The sequence below is a fragment of the Capricornis sumatraensis genome, chromosome 15 (assembly GCF_032405125.1).
Source record: "Capricornis sumatraensis isolate serow.1 chromosome 15, serow.2, whole genome shotgun sequence".
In the NCBI taxonomy this organism is placed as follows: domain Eukaryota; kingdom Metazoa; phylum Chordata; class Mammalia; order Artiodactyla; family Bovidae; genus Capricornis; species Capricornis sumatraensis.
The window spans coordinates 78,338,463-78,356,960 of record NC_091083.1 but is presented as its reverse complement, the minus strand read 5'-3'; the positions used below and the strand labels follow the sequence as shown (position 1 = coordinate 78,356,960).

General features: G+C 51.8%; 1 protein-coding gene across 2 annotated transcripts in view; it reads left to right on the top strand.

Annotated features, from left to right (window-relative positions):
- ELMO2 (engulfment and cell motility 2) overlaps positions 1–17,984 on the top strand; it is a 38,246-nt gene extending 20,262 nt beyond the window's left edge. Inside the window, exons 9-22 of one of the 2 annotated variants that reach the window (XM_068986860.1) lie at positions 1,550–1,628; positions 2,756–2,791; positions 4,638–4,688; positions 8,871–8,993; positions 9,319–9,453; positions 10,047–10,151; positions 10,237–10,345; positions 10,685–10,821; positions 11,916–12,079; positions 12,174–12,286; positions 12,472–12,579; positions 13,353–13,435; positions 15,405–15,482; positions 16,554–17,984. In XM_068986860.1, coding sequence (XP_068842961.1) covers positions 1,550–1,628; positions 2,756–2,791; positions 4,638–4,688; positions 8,871–8,993; positions 9,319–9,453; positions 10,047–10,151; positions 10,237–10,345; positions 10,685–10,821; positions 11,916–12,079; positions 12,174–12,286; positions 12,472–12,579; positions 13,353–13,435; positions 15,405–15,482; positions 16,554–16,754 — 1,522 coding nt within the window. In that variant the 3' untranslated portion in view covers positions 16,755–17,984. The remainder of the gene's footprint in view (positions 1–1,549; positions 1,629–2,755; positions 2,792–4,637; positions 4,689–8,870; positions 8,994–9,318; positions 9,454–10,046; positions 10,152–10,236; positions 10,346–10,684; positions 10,822–11,915; positions 12,080–12,173; positions 12,287–12,471; positions 12,580–13,352; positions 13,436–15,404; positions 15,483–16,553) is intronic. The other variant, XM_068986861.1, reaches the window with a different exon arrangement.
- Positions 17,985–18,498: the final 514 nt, after the last annotated feature.

The window sequence follows — 18,498 nt, the reverse complement described above, 5'->3', positions numbered from 1 at the left end:
GATGCTGATACTGCTGACACCTTCCTACCTACTGTCCCCTTCCAGCATGTGGGTTGTTGACTGAATACCCTTCTGGTTCCCGGGGAAGCCAGAATTCCCAGACTCGGTTGTTTTTTAGCAGCCTTTTCTTCCTTCACTCAGCTATGCTCTCAGCCCAAACCTTCCCACGAGCCCAAGTGAAAAAAAAAAAAGCACAAGAAAATTTGCAACTCTGATTTCTTTCTCCTTGTCACTTCTCTAGGGGATTCTTCAGCCTCTGTTTTCATGCCCCAAAAGCCAAAAAGGTTGATTGAAGTGAGGGGACATGATCAATCCCAGATGGAGAGTTCTGATTTTCCTGACCTCAGAGTTACCTCTGTTTCTTTGTTTCTGAATAGGAATGACCCAGTCACCTCCTTAGGGAGGAGAGAGGAGCTAGGCGTTTCTTAGGGGTCAGTCTGTGAATATTTTCAACCCATTGCTGTCCCCGGAAGTCATGTCCGCTGCTGCTGGACTGAGGGACGCCTTGTGCCCTCAATCAGACTTCCAAGACGCCCCCGCCCGGCCTGGGAGCCCAGCAGCCCCTCTGGAAAGAGCCCCAGAATGCAGCTGTGACACAGCAAGTGGAGAGTTTTCATCAGTTGCTGGGAGTATGAGATTCCAGAGAAAAGTGGTAGCTGCCGTTTGTTTAGAATAAAATATGTCCACAGTTGAAGACTTTGAAAAAACAGAGAAGCACAATAAGGGAATCATTTGCCCATTAGCCCACCTCCAGACATAACCACTGTTAACTTTTTTTTTTTTACCACCCCACCCTCGAGGCATGTGAGATCTTAGTTCCCTGACCAGGGATCAAACCCACACCCCCTGCGTTGAAAGTGCAGAGTCATAACAACTGGGCTGTCAGGGAAGTCCCTAACATTAAATTGACTGTCTCACTGGTCTTCTCTTTTCTATGCATACTTTAAAAAAGTTGGAATTTTACTACACATACTTGTGTGTGCCTTGACTTTTTTTTTTACAACAGAGTGATAGCTCTTGAACATTTCCCATGTCAAAGAACCTTCTAAAAGGGTAGTGATTAATCTTTTTGCATCACAGATGCCTTTGAAAATCCAGTAATGGTTATGGACTCTCACCTCCCTGGAAAAACTGTCACATAGTCAACCAGATAAATGAAATAATGGCTATACCGTTTCTAGGGTGTATAGATACCCTAGGCCCATCCCTAACCCCAGATGAAGAGCCTTTGTGCTAAAACAATGACTGCTTAGGATTTTAATATACATGAACAGAGTTCCTCCTGTGGACATTCACATTATTTCCTGTTCTTCTTTTTAATAGTACTTTGATAAAACACTTTGCCAGTAACTCGCACGCAGCTCTCTGATGGCTGTCTTTGGATAAATTCCTCCTACTTGAATTACTGGGTCAGGGGCTCTGCCCTGTTTTAAGGCTTTTGATCCTTGGCCTCCAATTATTGTATGACAGTCTGCGAGTGATTGTTGTAAACCATCTCTTGCAGTTCAGTCTGCTAATCTCCCTCTGCCTTCTTTCTCTGTTAACACAGCTCCAACCAGGAGATTCAGACCTACGCCATTGCACTGATTAACGCACTTTTTCTGAAGGCCCCTGAGGACAAGCGACAGGTCTGTGGCAGCCTTTTCAAGCTTTTCATCTGGGCTTTTCCGAGAGAAGACTTCTCACCCAGCCAGTCAGGGACTCTTGGGAGAGTCCTTCGTCCTGTCCCTCTGTAGCCAGACCCCATCAGAGTGGCTTTGCTAATACGGAAGACCAAGGCGGGAGTCCGGCCAGGTCCTAGGTCAGGGCAGGGGCCTGCAGACTTTTTCCTCTCCAGGCCGAATAAATATTTTTTTCTTTGGTGGGCCTTATGGTCTACGTGGCAACTCTTCAGCCTTCCCGCTATAGCCAAGGCAGCCTCAGACAGTAGACACCAGGTGGGTGTGATGACTGTCTTTCCATAAGACCTTGACATCTCATTTGGCCTTAGTGTGGCTACCCCTGGGTTAGAGGATCAAGAAGCAGGGAGAGGAGACTCTGCTGGCAGCTCTGCCGGGTCCTATCCTTGCTGAAGGAAGCAACAGTGGAGAGAGTTAGCTCGAAGTTTCATGTCTAAAGATCCTCTCATCCAGATTCTAAACTTTTCCCTATTAGTTAGCTATGTGACATGGTGCAAATTGCTCTGCTTCTCTGAGCCCCAGTTTCCTCACCTATAACGTGGGAGCAGCATTTGCCCCATTCATTCACAAGGATGTCATGAGAAAAAGGCAGACCCCTGTTTTCCCAGGGAGGAAACTAGGGATGAGCAGGCCAGCGGGGCAAACGCTGACCTCAGAGGCCAGAGCCCCAAGGCCGAGTGTTTTTCTCACCACTGCTGGGCAAGTGCTCTGACCTCTCTGGGTTTCCACTTCTCTTTCTGTAAAATGCAAGGGCCAGGTTAAAGGATCTGTAAGGGCCCTTCCAATACTACCGTTCTAGATTTCTCTGGTCAAAGCCCAAGAGAGGTACATAAGAAAGGCTTTGTAATTTTTGGTCAACCCCCTGGGCTCAGTAAGTTGTAATTCCTGTGGGATCATGTACCGAGTTCTTGGAAGGTTCTGGTGGGAGGACCTGGAGCATCTGTGGTTCTGTCTGTCCTTGTCTTTCTTGGATGGCTTGCTCTGTTCATCTCTTCCTCCCTAGTCCTTTGTGAATGTAAGCCGAAAGCTCATTCTTCCATCTGCTTCTCTCTGTGCTTTTTGCTTTCTGCCGGCAGGACAAGCACCTTAATCCGCTAGACCTGCCTGTCACTGTAAGTAGCACTGCCATGTGGAAAGGGCCCCGCTCTCTTCCAGGTGGGGAGGTCAAAGCCAGGCAAAAATCTCCTGATCTGATCAGGCGGTTCAGGGAGCTCCAAGACACAGGAAAAGGTTGTGTGCTATAAATCTCATTTGTCAGGACACGGAAAGAAGCACCGCGGATCAGTCACCTCAAGGGTTAAGGGGCTGCCTGCCCCAGGGAACATGGCCCCGTCTGTCCTTTATAACGTGCCTTCATGTGGGTCTGTGGTTCCGCTGGAGAAGATCAGATTCAGAAATAGCCTGGACTTTGATCTAGATGATGCCAGATGCGTCGTCTTCCTGCTTGCAGTAGCAGTAGTAAAGGGAAATGCGTGCCCTTCTGGATGCTTACTGGACCATCAGAATTGCAGGAGCTTTAGACGGTTCACAAAGGGAGTTTGAGTGCTCGTTTCTTGGTTAGAGGGAGCTCAGAGAGGTCAGCTCTACAAGGATATGAAAGACAGTGAGTGCTTTCTCCCGCCCTCCCCTGCCAGCACCGCAGAGAAATCTTTGGTCGAAGGCCTTTATACTCCGGTAGCAGATCACTGGCAATTATCCACTCTGTGAGTTGTCGACAGCAAGGTTTAAGCTCCATAACCAGCCTCCCATAGCTACTGAAGAAGTTTCTAGTCCACCTTCTTCCTCTGCCAGCCAGTGTGTGCTCGGGGGACACAAAGTAAAACTTAATGTTCCTGGCAGCGTCAGCCGTTCGGAGTGTGGCCAGAAATCTAGAAGCAAGAGAGAGGCCTTCCAGCTCTGAGAAAGATGATTATGTGTGGAACTAAATGGAGGCAGTTTAGAAAGTGAAGTCATATGAATTAACATTATAAGAAGTGATGGCTGACACTGGAAGGAGGAAATGGAAGAATTATGAAAAGCTGTCCAAAAAATTAAAAGCATAGGAATCGAGACGCATTTTGTTTAGGGGAAAATAGCTTCACATTTCAGAAGCCCCTTAACAGTGTCACAACACAGAATAATAACTGATGTGAGTTTTACTGATGGAACCAAATCCTTGGCAGTGATTAAATTATAATCATTATAGTCCGTTCAGAAATAAAGAAGTGTATATTTTGAGAAGATTAGCACAAGAATGGTCAAAATAATGGTTCTGAGAGGACCCTTAAGGCTTCATTCCCTGGAAGATTCACTTAACTTAGGACACTATTTCCTGAGTGTGCTAAACAGTTACTGTCAAAATCTGAACCCAATATAACAAAAAAGGCGACCCTGTCGTGAAAAATTACCCCAAACCACACAATAGATTGTTCTCTAAAACCGGTCAGAAGTGAGTCATGGACCACTTACTGTTTCAGAGCATCCCGCCTGAGCTCCTGCTGGCGTGGTGCTGGGGGCTGGGGGGATGCTGGGGCCAAGCCCTATCCCTGGTTTGGAGTCAGCGTTTCATCGAGCCCCTTGCAGCCTTGGCAGTGGTTCCAGCCGGGGACAGTGCATGTGGCCTGGGAACCTTCACGCTGCTCTGTGGCCTGTGCTCATTGTCTGTTGCCCAGCGTCCTTGTAACGTCTTGTCCTAAAGCAGTCTTTGTCCCTCTCTGAAGATGACTCAGTTGATTGCGCCATTGAGAAAGGAAGCCCTGCTTGCCTTCATTTGTACTCTGGAAAGAAAATGTGCGGGAATCTTTCAGAGTATAAAATACATAGTTGAAGGTCTGAATTTTTACCCCATGTGCCCACCTTTCATTTGAAAAGAAGAGAAAAATCAAGGGGAAAAGCCCGAGAGCTGTGACATGCCTTCCTTTGGATCGTTGTCACAGCCCCATGCCTGCCACCCAGCTCACATTTGCATCTTCTCAACAGGACATGGCCAACGCATTTGCACAGAAGCACCTTCGGTCCATAATCCTCAATGTAAGTTCCTAGACAAGCTGTATTTTGTTACTGTTATCATTTTGTTACAGTTAACTGCAGCTGTTATTGTTTTTGTTTTGTTTGGCTGTGCTGGGTCTTTGCGGCGGGGGCTGTGGCGAGCGGGGGCTTCTCTCTAGTTGGGGTGTGCAGATGCGTCCTTGCAGGGGCTTCTCTAGTCTTGGCGCACAGGCTCCAGGGTGTACGGGCTTCAGTAGCTGCAGCAGGTGACCTCAGCAGTTGTGGTTCCCAGGCTCTAGAGCACAGGCCCAGTAGCTGTTCCACAGCACGTGGGATCCTCCCAGATCTGGGAGCAAACCTGTGTCTCCTGCATTAGCAGGTGGATTCTTTACCACTGAGCCACCAGGGTAGCCCCTACAATTCTTATAGTTGTACTATTATTAGTGAAATTGCTATGGAGCAAGGTGGGCACTCAGGAAACTTACTGGTAGGTACTTAACCCTTCCTCAGTTGGAAAGCTGTGTTTTGTGATCCTTTTAAGCAGGGTTGTCGCGAGGAGCCTGGCCCACCAGGAACTGCAGAGCTTCCAGAGAGGTCTTTAGCCAGCTAATACTGTTTGTTGCCCCACAATTCCAAAAAAAGTCTATCCAGAAGGACTGTGTTAAAATAGACACAAAAAGAGCAATTCATTCGACTGACACCAGCCGTAACCTCGAGTTGTGTGGGGCCCTGCGAGGGGTGCCCGGCCTGTGGGCTCCAGGGGAGGACCCGGCAGTCCCACCGTGAAGGGGGGTGTAGGAGGCTGTAGGTGAGGCTGAGGGCAAGCGGACAGACCATTCAGAAAAGGAATTCCTGCGCAGGGAAGGGGGGCACCTAGGAGGAGTGAGAGTCCTGTAAAGGGTGGAGCAAGGATGTGTAATCGGCTGGTGTGTTATGCTTAGTCACTCATTCGTGTCCGACTCTTTGCGACGCCATAGACTGTAGCTTTCCAGGCTCCTCTGTCTGTGGGATTCTCCAGGCAAGAATACTGGAGTAGGTTGCCATGCCCTCCTCCAGGGGATCTTCCCGACCCAGGGATCGAACTTAGATCTTCCACATTGCAGGTGGATTATTTACCATCTGAGCCACCAGGGAAGCCTGTGACCAGCTGGAGAGACAGTGAAGAGGACCTTGGTGGTTTTTTTTTGAAAAGCAGTTGAGGAGCTTTAATCAGGGTTGTGAAATAACCAGGCTGCCCTTCTAGAAAGATCACACTGCAGGGTCTGTGTTTCCTGAGGGGCGGCAGTGGGGAGAGAGCTGAGGTGGGAGGTGAGGGCAGAGGAAGAGCGCCAAGGAGCTCAGTTAAAAGACGGCCATTGTATCGGCTGTCAAAAACATGGTGAAACTGGGAGACTGCAGTGAAAGAAACAAAATGAGAAATCAGAGTCAAGTATGAAAGCCTTCAGAATTCTGAACATGAACTTTGGAGTCAGCACCCCCCACCCCCACTATTAACCGGTCTTTGATCTTGAGCAATCTACTTGCCGTCTGTGGGCTTCGATTTGCTCACCCGGATGTGAGGACCGAATGAGCTACTGTACATACACAGGGCTTAGCAGGGGGCCTGGCGCTCACTGAGTACTCTGTTCACAGAGGCAGTTCCTTCACTGTGAACAAGACACTTGGGGGACACGATTTCAAGACTTCCCCGTGGGCGCCTGAGAAGTGGATCAGTTGCTCTGAACGGGTAGAGCTGGACATCACTCCGCAGAACCAGCCCCCGCCTTGGGGCTGTCTCCCCGCTCAGAGCCCCCTGCCAGCACGGCAGGACGGACAGGAGCAGACGCTGCTGCCCCCGCCTGCCGCACCAGGGCCCGTCCACGTGCCCAGGCAGCTGTGTCAGGCACTGTCCTCTGCCTGTGTGGGAGTGGGTGCCCTTCCCAGAGACCTTGAATGAATTCTGGGGCTCGTCCTTTACCTGAATGGGTTTAGAAGTTCAGCTCGTTCCTGGACAAACCTGGCAAACAAGCAAGGCTTCCGTCCACTGTAGAAGACAGTTCAGCGTCAGGACTTGGGACCCAAATGGTCCTCTCAGAAAAGGTTAATGCACGCTCACTTCAGTGTGGATTTAGTGGAGTCAAGTCAGAGAGCGGAGGCCTCGAGGTGCTTGGCAGTCGAATGGGACTCTATCACTGGAGCTGTATCTCTTCAAGCCGCTGGGGGCTGGAGTAACCACTCTCCCCCTGCTCCGACGCCTCTCAGTTTGAGGAAGGGGGATTATATTGAATGAAAACCAGGCTCTCTTCAGAGTGGCTTCATGAATTATGGAGGGAGGCGAGGAGGGAGGCACAGGGACAGACAGGTAGGGAGAAACCAGAGTGGCAGCGGGGCTCAGAGAAAGAAAGAGACTCTGGGCAACGCGGAGAGGGCCAGAGCAGCCAAGGAAGAGGAGAGGCGGGGTGGGGCGGACCATGACAGGGAAGCTCCAGAGACAGACGGACACCCAGACCCAAGGCGGAGGCGGCTGAAGAGGGCTGGGGTGGGAGGTGAGCGTGAGCGTGCACGCCGCGGGCCAAGCAGGGGCAGCGCAGAGCGGTGGCGCACGCCATGGGTGGCTGTGGGCACTTGGGATGTGCCCGGTGCGCCTGGGGAACTGAGCTTGTCGTTGCCGACAGGTTCAGTTTAAATTTCAGTACCCACCTGTGACTTGTGTATCCTGTGTTGGGCCTTGCAGTCCAAGGAAAGGAAGAGCTCTGGAGTCGCAGGTGGGGAGACGACGCCTAAGGCAGTGCCAGCCGGTGGGAATACGACATGAGCCACTGGTTTCATCGTCAGTGTTCCAGTAGCAGCATCAAACAGAAAAGGGAGGAAAATTAATTTTTTTTGATAGATAGTACATAGGGAAAATTAATTTTGATAGCATACTACATTTAACCCAGTATGTCTGAAAGCCTATGATACCACCATGTAATCACTAGAAAAATGATTAAGGAGATATTTTACATTTTTTTCATGCCAAGACTCTGATATCCAGGGTGCAGTTTACATTCACAGCACATCTCGGTTTAGACCAGCCACATTTCCAGTGTGCAGCAGACAGGGGTGGCCAGTGGCTACCAGATTGGGCTGCACAGATCTAAAGAGAGTGTGCAAGCTCTGGAGAAGGACTGATCTAGAGTGCAAGAGCTCTAGATACAGCAGAACTTTCTGCGAATGGACATGTTCCACACCAGCTCTCTTGCTGGACGGCAGTCACCAGCCGCAGGTGCCTCCTGAGCTGAAAGTGAGGCTAGTGCCTCAGCTTAAAATGAGGCCTCGTAACTTGAACTATATTTAACTGCCTGAAAGGCACGTGGGCACATACGGCTAGGGCCTCGCATACTGGACAGCACAGCTCTTGAGACGAGCTAGACGGAGGAAGAGAACGCGAAAGGCACAGGTGGCAGTACGTGTGGGGACAGGGCAAGAGTTTCATTTGATGAGAAGAGACCAAGAGCGACGGGGCCTCAGGATGGTGGGTGAGACAGAGGGAGCGAGGCGTGCAGGGAGCAGGCAGGAAAGGGCAGGAGGCCACGGCAGGCGGGAGACGGGCGGACCAGCGTGGTCAGCTCAGAGGACAGCGGGGCGATGTAGGGCAGGGCAGAGATGCAGCATGGGCGGCAGAGGAGGCGGTGAGCTCAGGGCAGCGGGGATAGTCATCAGAGAAGAGGGACTGGGGTGGGAACACAGAGAGGGGGCTGTAGAGTGAGCAGGGGGAAGGGGAGAGAGAAGGGGTGAGTGGGAGCCCTTCAGGGAGCATTAGATGCCCCCCTGCCTTGGTGTACGTGTCTCGAGACGACTGAAAGAAAATGCTCTTTTTGAAACCTGTCTCCTCAATGAGGCCATCCTGAACATTTTCCTAAGACAAAAGCGTACCGTCCAGTTCTGCTAGTGACTCTTGACATACACTCTCTGTTGTCGGGATCAATTGGAATGAGGCCCAGCCACCCACCTCCCACATCATAACCTTACCCTTCGTCCCACTTCCCTGCCCAGGACCAGGCAGAAAAAAAGATGGTGCCCTCGGGGCTTGCAGTGCATCAGCCCTGCCTGAGTCAGGCCCGTTCATGCTCCCTCCCCTTGTGGAGCGTGCAGGCGCTGTGTGGGGAGGAAACCATCCCCTGCCCAGTGGTCTGTCTTTTGCACCAGCATGGATGCGACCCTCCAGCAGAAACCACTTCAACCCTCTTCCCTTGCTCTTTCCAGCATGTGATCCGAGGGAACCGCCCCATCAAAACCGAGATGGCCCATCAGCTGTATGTCTTGCAAGTCCTGACCTTTAACCTTCTGGAAGAGAGGATGATGACCAAGATGGACCCCAACGACCAGGTAGGCTCTCAGTGGGACCGGGCTCTCCCGGCTGGCGTCGTGTGCCGTGTGACACGGCACGTTGTGCCCTGTCTCTGGAGCGCCTGCTGGGTGCCAGGAGCCGTGCTTTGTTGTGTCTGCAGAAATGGTTTTGTCAGCTCTGTGCCTCACCGCGATCCCTTCCTGCTGGTGGTTCTGGGCCAAGCCCATCTGTGTCCTGTGTAATGCCTCCTCAGGGATTGATCGGGGCCAGCGTTCTGCCTGGAAAAGCTTGACCCACTCTTTTCTTTTCCTTGCTTCCTTTGATCAGCTGACTCATCTGCTGACAGTCTGTTTCACCTCCCAGGCTCAAAGAGACATTATATTTGAACTGAGGAGGATTGCATTTGATGCAGAATCTGACCCCAGCAACGCCCCTGGGAGTGGGACTGAGAAACGCAAAGCCATGTACACCAAGGACTACAAAATGCTGGGGTTCACTGTAAGTTTCCCAGACACTAACACTGTAGACTTTCTCCCCTGACGGAGTGAGAGGGCCCCCTCAGACAGAACCCTGACAGCCCCGCCTTGTAACATCTCGTATCGTCATGGGAGCCCCGGAACCGGAGACACTGAGAAGCTGGAGGGCCCTCGACACTTGGTCCACTTTGGCCGTGGCAGGTTCACAAGTTCATGTGCAATATTTGGCCCCTTGAAACAAACCCATCTGTAGGAGGGCCCAGGAAGTGGGCCAGATGAGTGGCGAGGGGACCGCTCATCAAAGCAGCTGGTTCCATGAAAAGCTGGAGTGTGTGTTGTAATAGGAGACAGCTTGAGAATGGAGTTAATTAAATACTTACTAGGCATCTACTCAGCAACCAGCAGTATTCTAGGCCCTGGGGATGCCAAACAAGTCAGCCACAGTCCAGTGGGCAGGAGCCCAAGCCCTCATAGAGGTGGCACGTGACCAGAGCTTCGGCAGGGGCAGGTGTGGTGTGCCGGCAGCACGAGGTGGAGGGGCGATCAGACTCCCCCTCAAGCGAGCCCCCACACAGGGAGACCGTCGGGTCTCAAGTCCGGTGTCTCTTTCCCCAGAACCACATCAACCCCGCGATGGACTTCACCCAGACTCCGCCCGGGATGCTGGCCTTGGACAACATGCTGTACTTGGCGAAAGTCCACCAGGACACCTACATCCGGGTAAAGGCTGGGGCCAGCTGCCCCCCGCAGATGCCCCGTCACCTGCCTCTCCTCTCACTCCCTCACCCCCTCTCCTCCCCCGCAGATCGTCCTGGAGAACAGTAGCCGAGAAGACAAGCATGAGTGCCCCTTTGGCCGCAGCGCAATCGAGCTCACCAAGATGCTGTGTGAGATCCTGCAGGTCGGGGAACTGCGTAAGTGCGCGGCTCCCCTGCATGCCCATTCCCTGTGCTCAGGAGCCCGGTGAGACCCGAGGGGGCAGTGTTAGGCGTCCATGTGACTGGACAGCCTTCTTGGGCTTTTTTTTTTTTTTTTTTTAATCACTGAGTGGGCTGTAATCCGTCTACCCTTGTTTACGGGAGTCGTGGCCGTGGCTTGTTTGAGCTGGTAATTTGAGCATGTTCAGCAGCTCTGCCACCACCCACTTACCTTCCCAGTCCTCAGTCTACTTCTGTTTCTCCGGACTGCAAAGGAACCCAGGTTTCCAGACGTGGGCTCCCAGTGTCATCCTTTGCCTGCTTCTCCTTCCACAGCGAACGAGGGACGCAACGACTACCACCCGATGTTCTTCACCCACGACCGCGCGTTTGAGGAGCTCTTTGGCATCTGCATCCAGCTGCTGAACAAGACCTGGAAGGAGATGAGGGCAACAGCCGAGGACTTCAACAAGGTCAGGGCCGCAAAGCTCCGAGGTCCGGGCAAGGCCACGCCAGGGCAGCCTGGGGCAGCTGGCCTGAGCCTGGCGACCCCTGAGCTGGAAGACGCCGTGGTTGGCAGCGCTGAGGCATAGGACAGAGGTGTTGAGAGCATCAGCCGCCCCAGAACCCTGAGCAGGTGTCTCCCTGCTGGACCCCTGTTTTGCCTGGTGGACCAGTACCAGCCCCTCCCGCCTTCCTAGGGGACGGGAGGAAAGCGTGGCAGTGATGGGGTGGGCTACTGAGCACTCAAACCGTGCAGGCACCGAGGCACTTGCATGAGCTACAGCTGTTCGAGGCCTGAGTGGACCCGCAAGGATTCATGCTGGGGTACTTGGCAGTAGTAGCTACTCGACGCTTTCTGAGTACCTACCTCTCTGACAGCACTGCTAGGCCCTCAAAAGCTGATAATCTAGGAGTTGGCTCTTTTGAAGCTGCTCATCTCATTGTAAAAACTTGATAAAATATAAAGAAGGGGAATGTCTGTAATTCCCCTACCCAGCAACCACGACCCGTTTATGTTTCCCTCTAGTATTTTTTTTTTCTGTGTATTTTTCCTTCATTGGTGGGGAGCTGATAGGATGTATAGATGGTGTCCTGCTTTTTACTTTAGCTGTCGTTCTGAGGGAACTAACAGGTATTTTGCACACATACCAGTGGGCCGGGCATGGTACATCCAGAGACTGGGGGTCTCCCATTCCTCGTGGCAGCCTCCATCGAAGATGTGTCTTCCTTTCTCTCGCTGTAAAGACGAGTAGGTGGGGCCTGAGGGTGTTGAGTGAGTTGCTCGAGGAACAGACTAAGGTTCAGAGTCAAGCCCTGAACTCCTGTCTGGCCCAGCCACCTCCTCTCTTTCTCCCCCACCATTGACCTGTTGAGAGGTAGGAGAAATGAAGCGTTTGTCAGCATCGCGGTCCTCCGTAACCGTCTAAGGCAGTGTGCCTCGAGAGCCAGTGTTCTTCCTCACCCAGCAGATGCCCATGGTGCCTGCTCTGCCCAGGACCCAGAGGGCAGAGTCTGGTGCCCGTTTCCCGGGGCCGCGCTGAGGCCGCACTGCCTCCTCTCTCAGGTCATGCAGGTGGTCCGAGAGCAGATCACTCGAGCTTTGCCCTCCAAACCCAACTCTCTGGACCAGTTCAAGAGCAAACTGCGGAGCCTGAGCTATTCCGAGATCCTGCGGCTGCGCCAGTCGGAGAGGATGAGTCAGGATGACTTCCAGTCCCCGCCGATCGTGTAAGTGCCCGGACGGGAGAGCCAGCGCCGCCTCCCTTCCGAAGCACCCCCTGTCCCAGTGACCTCCCCTTACTCCCGTGCTCATCCACCCCAGGGAGCTGAGGGAGAAGATCCAGCCCGAGATCCTGGAGCTGATCAAACAGCAGCGGCTGAACCGGCTCTGTGAGGGGAGCAGCTTCCGGAAGATTGGGAACCGCCGGAGGCAAGGTGACCTGAGGGCGCGGTCCCCGGGCTGTGGTCTCCGGGCTGTTTGTCCCTCCCGCCTGGAGCCGCTGCGCTGCGGCGTCCCTGGGGGGAGCGGGCAGGGAGCGAGTCTTCTCTTGGCCCCGTGTGTGCCTGGGCCTTTCCTAGAACTGTCCTCGTTCACCTGCCTGGCTTCCCCTGTGCTTCAGAGCGTTTCTGGTACTGCCGCTTGGCCCTGAACCACAAAGTCCTGCACTACGGGGACTTGGATGACAACCCTCAAGGGGAGGTGACGTTTGAATCCCTGCAGGAGAAGAGTAAGTTCAGGTCCCTGTTGGGCTTTCGTGTAGCCGGACTCCCTGTCAGCAGATCTGAGTTCTGGTCCTGGCTGCTCCAAACCAGTTACCTGGCCTGAGGCCAGTTATTTCATCTGAACCTGTTCCCCTGGTGATCGGTGGTCATGTCTACCTGGCCGATGTCAAGGAGCTGTTTGGAGATTCAGTAAGATCACAGATAGGAATGGGTTTTGCAGATTGGAAAGGGTGATGCAATACTGCGTTGAAAGGCAGTGGTTAAGAGCAGAAGCTCTGAAGCCTGACTGCCTGGACTCAGATCCTGGCTTTGCTGTTAATTCTAATTAATTACAAGCTACTTCTGCTCTCTGCCTTAAAGATTCTTCTATAAAATGGGACTAATAGCCACATTGCCCCCTTCAGAGGACTGAATGAGTCCTGTCTGTAAAGCACTTAGAACAGTGGCTGGCAGGGAGGAAGAGTCATTATTAGCTGCTGGTTGCTATGGCCAGCATTGTCATCTTACTATCGTGAAGTGGAAGCGAGGTGTCTGAGGCCCCATGCCTTAAGGAGACCATGCAGAGGTCCTGCACTGACCCCAGTTAGGTTTGACACAGTCCAGCAGGCCAGGGTCCCAGCCAAGTGGCCACAGAGGAGGGAATGATGTAGGCCGCCCTCCCTGAGCTCCTACAGCCCTGTGGGGCGGGAGGCTAGGGCGTCCCTTTCAGCACTAGGTTGGCTGCAAGGCCCAACCTACAGCATAAACCTTTCAGAAACTAATTCTCTTCATTTTTCAGTTCCTGTTGCAGACATTAAGGCCATTGTCACTGGGAAGGATTGTCCCCACATGAAAGAGAAAAGTGCTCTAAAACAGAACAAGGTGAGTGGAGAGGCAGCCCTGAGTTTGAGCTGCTGTCCCAGTGATCCTGGGTAGTCGATGGTGGCTGCTTTCTGAGAGCATGGCCTCCCATTCTCTCTCTTTAAACTAACCCTGAATGTTTCATTAAGAACAATCTGAACAGACACCAAAGTAGATAGAACCCTCTAGGCCTTGCCCAGCCTCATCCACCATGGCAGTGTCCACATTCGCTTGCCCCTCTTCGCTTACTGCTTTGAAGAAAATCTCGAGTTAACCTGTAAACATTTAGATTGTATCTCTGAATTATAAGGACTCTATTTAACATAATCACAATACCGTTTTCACATCTAAAAGGAAGTAAAAAGTTGTTATCTAGAATCAAATGTTCCACTGATACTTGATTTTTCCACTAACTGTCTTAAAAACATCCCAGTTTCTCTACATAAAAATGCATAAATGTTTATAAGCATTTGCACGCACATACACACACACTCAAACCCAGTTTGTCTGCCAAATCAGGATCCAAATAGGGTCTCCACATTGTGATGGGGCTTCCCTGGTAGCTCAGCAGTAAACAATCTTCCTGCAATGCAGGAGATGCAGAAGATGTGGGTTTGATCCCTGGATCTGGAAGATCCTCTGGAGGAGCAAATGGCAACAAAGTCCAATATTCTTGCCTGGAAAATTCCATGGACAGAGGAGCCTGGTGGGCTACCATCCATGGGGTCGCAAAGAATAAGCCACGACCAAGTGTGCAAGAGACAGAGACGCACATTGTGATTCGTCTTTTAAGGGTTTTCTTTTTTAAATTCTTTAAAAAATGTTTTTAATTTAAAGAATTTTATTTGTTTATTATTTATTTGTGGGATCTTAGTTCCCTGACCAGGGATTGAACCCAGGCCCTCAGCAGTGAAAACACAAGGGTCCTGACCACTGGACTGTCTGCCGGGGAATCCCCTCTTTTAATTTCTTAATTCATAAGTTCCCCCTCCATCTTTTTCTCCCCCTCTCTTTGCAGTTCATTAGTTGAGGAAACCAGGTTGCTTGTTTGGTAGTTTTCCAGAGTCTAAAATCTGCTGATTATCTCCCCATGGTGTAGTTGAGTCCGCTTCTCTGTCCCAGATCTGTAATTGGTAGCGAGACCTTGAGGCTTGATCCAGCCCAGGCCTGACCTTTCCATTGTGGCCAGGCTCCTTCCTAGATGGTATTATATTCTATCAAGAGGCACATAATGTCTGCTTGTCTCTCTCTGATGTTAGCAGACTCTGGATGCTCAGTGCCTTGTTTCATTAGTAAATTAAGGTTTGCAAACTAGTGATATTCCAGTGTAGTCATCCCTTTTCATGTATTAACTGAACTGCTTCTCTAAAGAGAAACTTGCCGTCATTGACGGTGGTTTCCCAGTGGTATGGTTTATATAAGAAGGGAAGAGAAACGCTTACTTTTAAAACAAGGAGTTAGGTCTCTGGTATCGTCCAACAGTGACCTATTTTGTGCATGCGTTTTGTTTTTTAGTATTATTATAAACTCATGGATTTTAGCCTGTTACATTTCTTTCATTACAGTTGTGTTGTTGATGCTCAAGTTATCCCATCTGTGGCCACAATTTCTTTTTGTTGTGGTGGTTTTTTTTAAACTGTTAAGACTTTCAGTTTAATTTTATATATATATATATATTTGAGATAATACACAGATGTGGACTCTGACATTCAAAGGTTCAGAGTATTGAGAGATGAGTTCTCTGTAACCTTAAAAGTATCATCATCATCCCCAGGCATGACTTGAGTGGGGAGTGGGCAAGTGAACATTGATGACCGCTGGCCTCATCTCCAGCCCCAGTTGTGCATGAGCCCTAGGACCTTGATACCATCACATCTGAATCGGCACATTTGGTGATGGTGCCAAGTTACTGGGACTCTGGCCAAGATTTCGGTGTGTAGAGCTCAGGCCATTCCATTGCTCCAGATAACTGGAACCCTTTCTCCTTTAGGAGGTGCTGGAGTTGGCTTTCTCCATCCTGTACGACCCCGATGAGACCTTAAACTTCATTGCACCTAATAAGTACGAGGTGAGCAGTGTGGCCCTGCCTTGGACAGCCGAGCCTTCTCTGTGACTCTGCAGCTGGAGGGGAGGAGTGGGAAAAACAGGCACGTCTTTCTAAAGGCATGCCAAAGATCTGCCATGCCACGGGTCCTTCCAGCAGCAGTAGGTTGTCTTAGAAGGACAAGGTCCACTAGGGGTAACTTATGTGCCTGGAACTAGGAAAAGTCTCCTCTTTGCAGTTTCTGCCTGGCCGGCCACCCATCCAAGAGAACCTGAAGGATCTTCCGTCCTTGGGTTTCTGGGGCACATGTTGTAGTGGATCTGACCTGGGCTTTGAAGCCAGGTGGATCTGGTGCTCCTGACACGGGGCCTGCGGTTTCATCTGTAGCACCGGAAGATGCTAGCTGTTAAAGAGAAACTGTGGTTAAGAGCACACATGTCTGGTGAGCTCTGGGAGCCACTGGAGGGAACTGGAGGTGGGGCTTCTGAAGAGGAGACCCTAAGGCAGGGGGTGTGAGCTGCCAGTGGAGTTTATTGGGAAGAAATGAAGAATTTGCAGGTGGGAGACAGGTGAGCAAAAGTATGAAAAAGGTGGAACAAGAGGAGTTAGGGAGGAATGAATTGAGAATTCTCTGTTGTTCCCTCTTATCCTGAAACCCTCATGTACAGCTTTTCTAGTACTTATTTTTTAACATTTATTGACTTTTTTTTAAATTGACTTTTCTTGAAACAAAGTTGATTTTTACCAGGATTCCTTTCCTGCCTTTTTCACTGAATATGTTTTTCCTCCCCACCATTACAGATTTGGGGGCAGTCTCAGGTAGTTGATGTCCCTGTTCTTAGATCCCGTTTTGCTATTTTCCTTAATAGTATTTTTTTTAAAAAATCACACTTCAAATCCCTAATAAAAATCAAAAGGTCTTTGGGCAGATGACTGATCACCTCCCAGCTTACCTTTGCGGTTATCTCGGATCAGTGCTGCCTGTCCTGCAGGGGGCCCAAAGAGACTCTGTGAGCCCTCTCAGCAAAGGGACCTCAGCAGGCCCTCCTGCTGACCAGGGGCTCCCGGGTGACATTTGCAACTTGCTTCCCACAGTACTGCATCTGGATCGATGGCCTCAGCGCCCTCCTGGGGAAGGACATGTCCAGCGAGCTGACCAAGAGTGACCTAGATACCCTGCTGAGCATGGAGATGAAGCTGCGGCTGCTGGACCTGGAGAACATCCAGATCCCCGAGGCCCCGCCACCGGTACCCAAGGAGCCCAGCAGCTACGACTTCGTCTACCACTACGGCTGAGCCCGGAGCTGGAGCGGACTGTACCCCACAAGGGACTTGGGGCCCAGGAGGAGCACTCACAGTCTGGTGCCTTGTCTTTGCTTGTACAGAATCCATAGTGACCGTGGGGGCCAGTCAGTGCCAGTCACACCTCAGACTCACCTCGGACCACCCCGAGCTTCCTCTGGGTCCCCATCCACTCCAAGTCGTGAAGGCAGGGTACTCTGCCCTCGCCATCACCATGGAGCCTGGGGACGGGCCATGAGGGATGAACAGCAGACACCCTTGCCTTCCAGGCCAAGAAACTGCTCCTGGAGCCGGAGTCAACCACAGCCACTCACTTTTTCTCCCTGAGCCTGCTCACCGGTCGCCTGGATCCCCCAAGGGGGCAAGAGCTGGCCCAGGAAAGGCTGCCTGTAGAGGACAGACGTGCTGGGCGTGTTGAGAGCCTCAAGTGACCCGGGCCTGTGTCTCAGATCCAAGTGGAAGCCTCGGCCTTTGCTCAGTAGATGCCTTGCCCTTGCTTTTGCCGTCTTCGTGAGGGCTCACCCGGCCTTTCCCGGGGCCGATGTGCTGCTGCTGCTGCTGCTCTGACCCCTCTGGTCTCCAGAGCCACTAGGTCCTCTTGCCCACCCATTTGCCTGGGCAGAGGTCATGTCTCCCTGCAAGCTCGCAGTCTCTCATCCTGGCAAGTCGGAGACACACAGGCCGAGTCCCCCCCTCTGCTGAGAGGAGGCCTGGGCCTAGACTGTGGTGCGGTCACTAGAGTCCACTCCTCTCCCCTCCACATTTATATCATGTCCTTGCTTGGGGAGAAAACTCCCACCTAACCCGAACAGCCGCCCTTCCGGTTTGTGCTTCTTCGGCCTTCCGGACCTCGGGAGGTTTGCCTTCCCTGCCCCCTCTCCCCCAGCACTGTGGTCTCTGCCATTGGCCACGATTTCAGGGAGCTGGCCGGGGCCCGCGCAGGCCCCTGCTGTGCCCATGAGGCTTCCCTGGTGCTGCAGCACTCGTAAACCACGCGCACGGGCACCGTGGCATCCGGTATTGGTAGCCTAGCATGGTGGGGACTGCCCAATGAAGAGTGTACTGTATATTTTCTTTACTATAGGCCATACTTCTACAGACATGTATATATATTTATATAAGATCTACCTATCCTAGGGTGGAATGTTGGAGGGAAAATGAAATGGGAGGCCAAAAAAACAAACAACACAAACCAAAACTCAGCACTCGCAGTTGCAAGCCAAGATTGTAACCTGAGAGCGGCCAGGCGCTTCCTGTCAGTGACCATGTTTTCAATAAATACTCTTTCATGTACACACTGGTTCCCATTAACAGCTGTTTCTCTGTACTTGCTCCCTGCCCCGGGGAGCTTTCACCTTGACAAGCCTTCATTTCATTGTGTCTGGGAGACGCTGGAGAGCTCCAGATGGAGCCCTCAGCCACCTTCCCAGAGCCGCTGCCTCCTCCTCTTCAGCCACTCTGCCCCACCACACGCAGGACTGCACACACACACACACACACACACACACACACACACACACCTGCCTGCTGGCTAAGGATGCTCACAGACTCTCCCACCAGGAAAAAGTGCTTTCTGCTCAGGCCTGCCAGGTACAGCAGGAAAGGCATCCTGTATACCCCTGAGGACATGACCTCCCTCTTCTCCCTGCCAGGGAGGGACACAGCCAAGAAACAGCTCGAGTACTTGTGCCTTACAAGGAAGACATGTTCTTCACCCTGAGCGTTGCCGGTGCTCAGC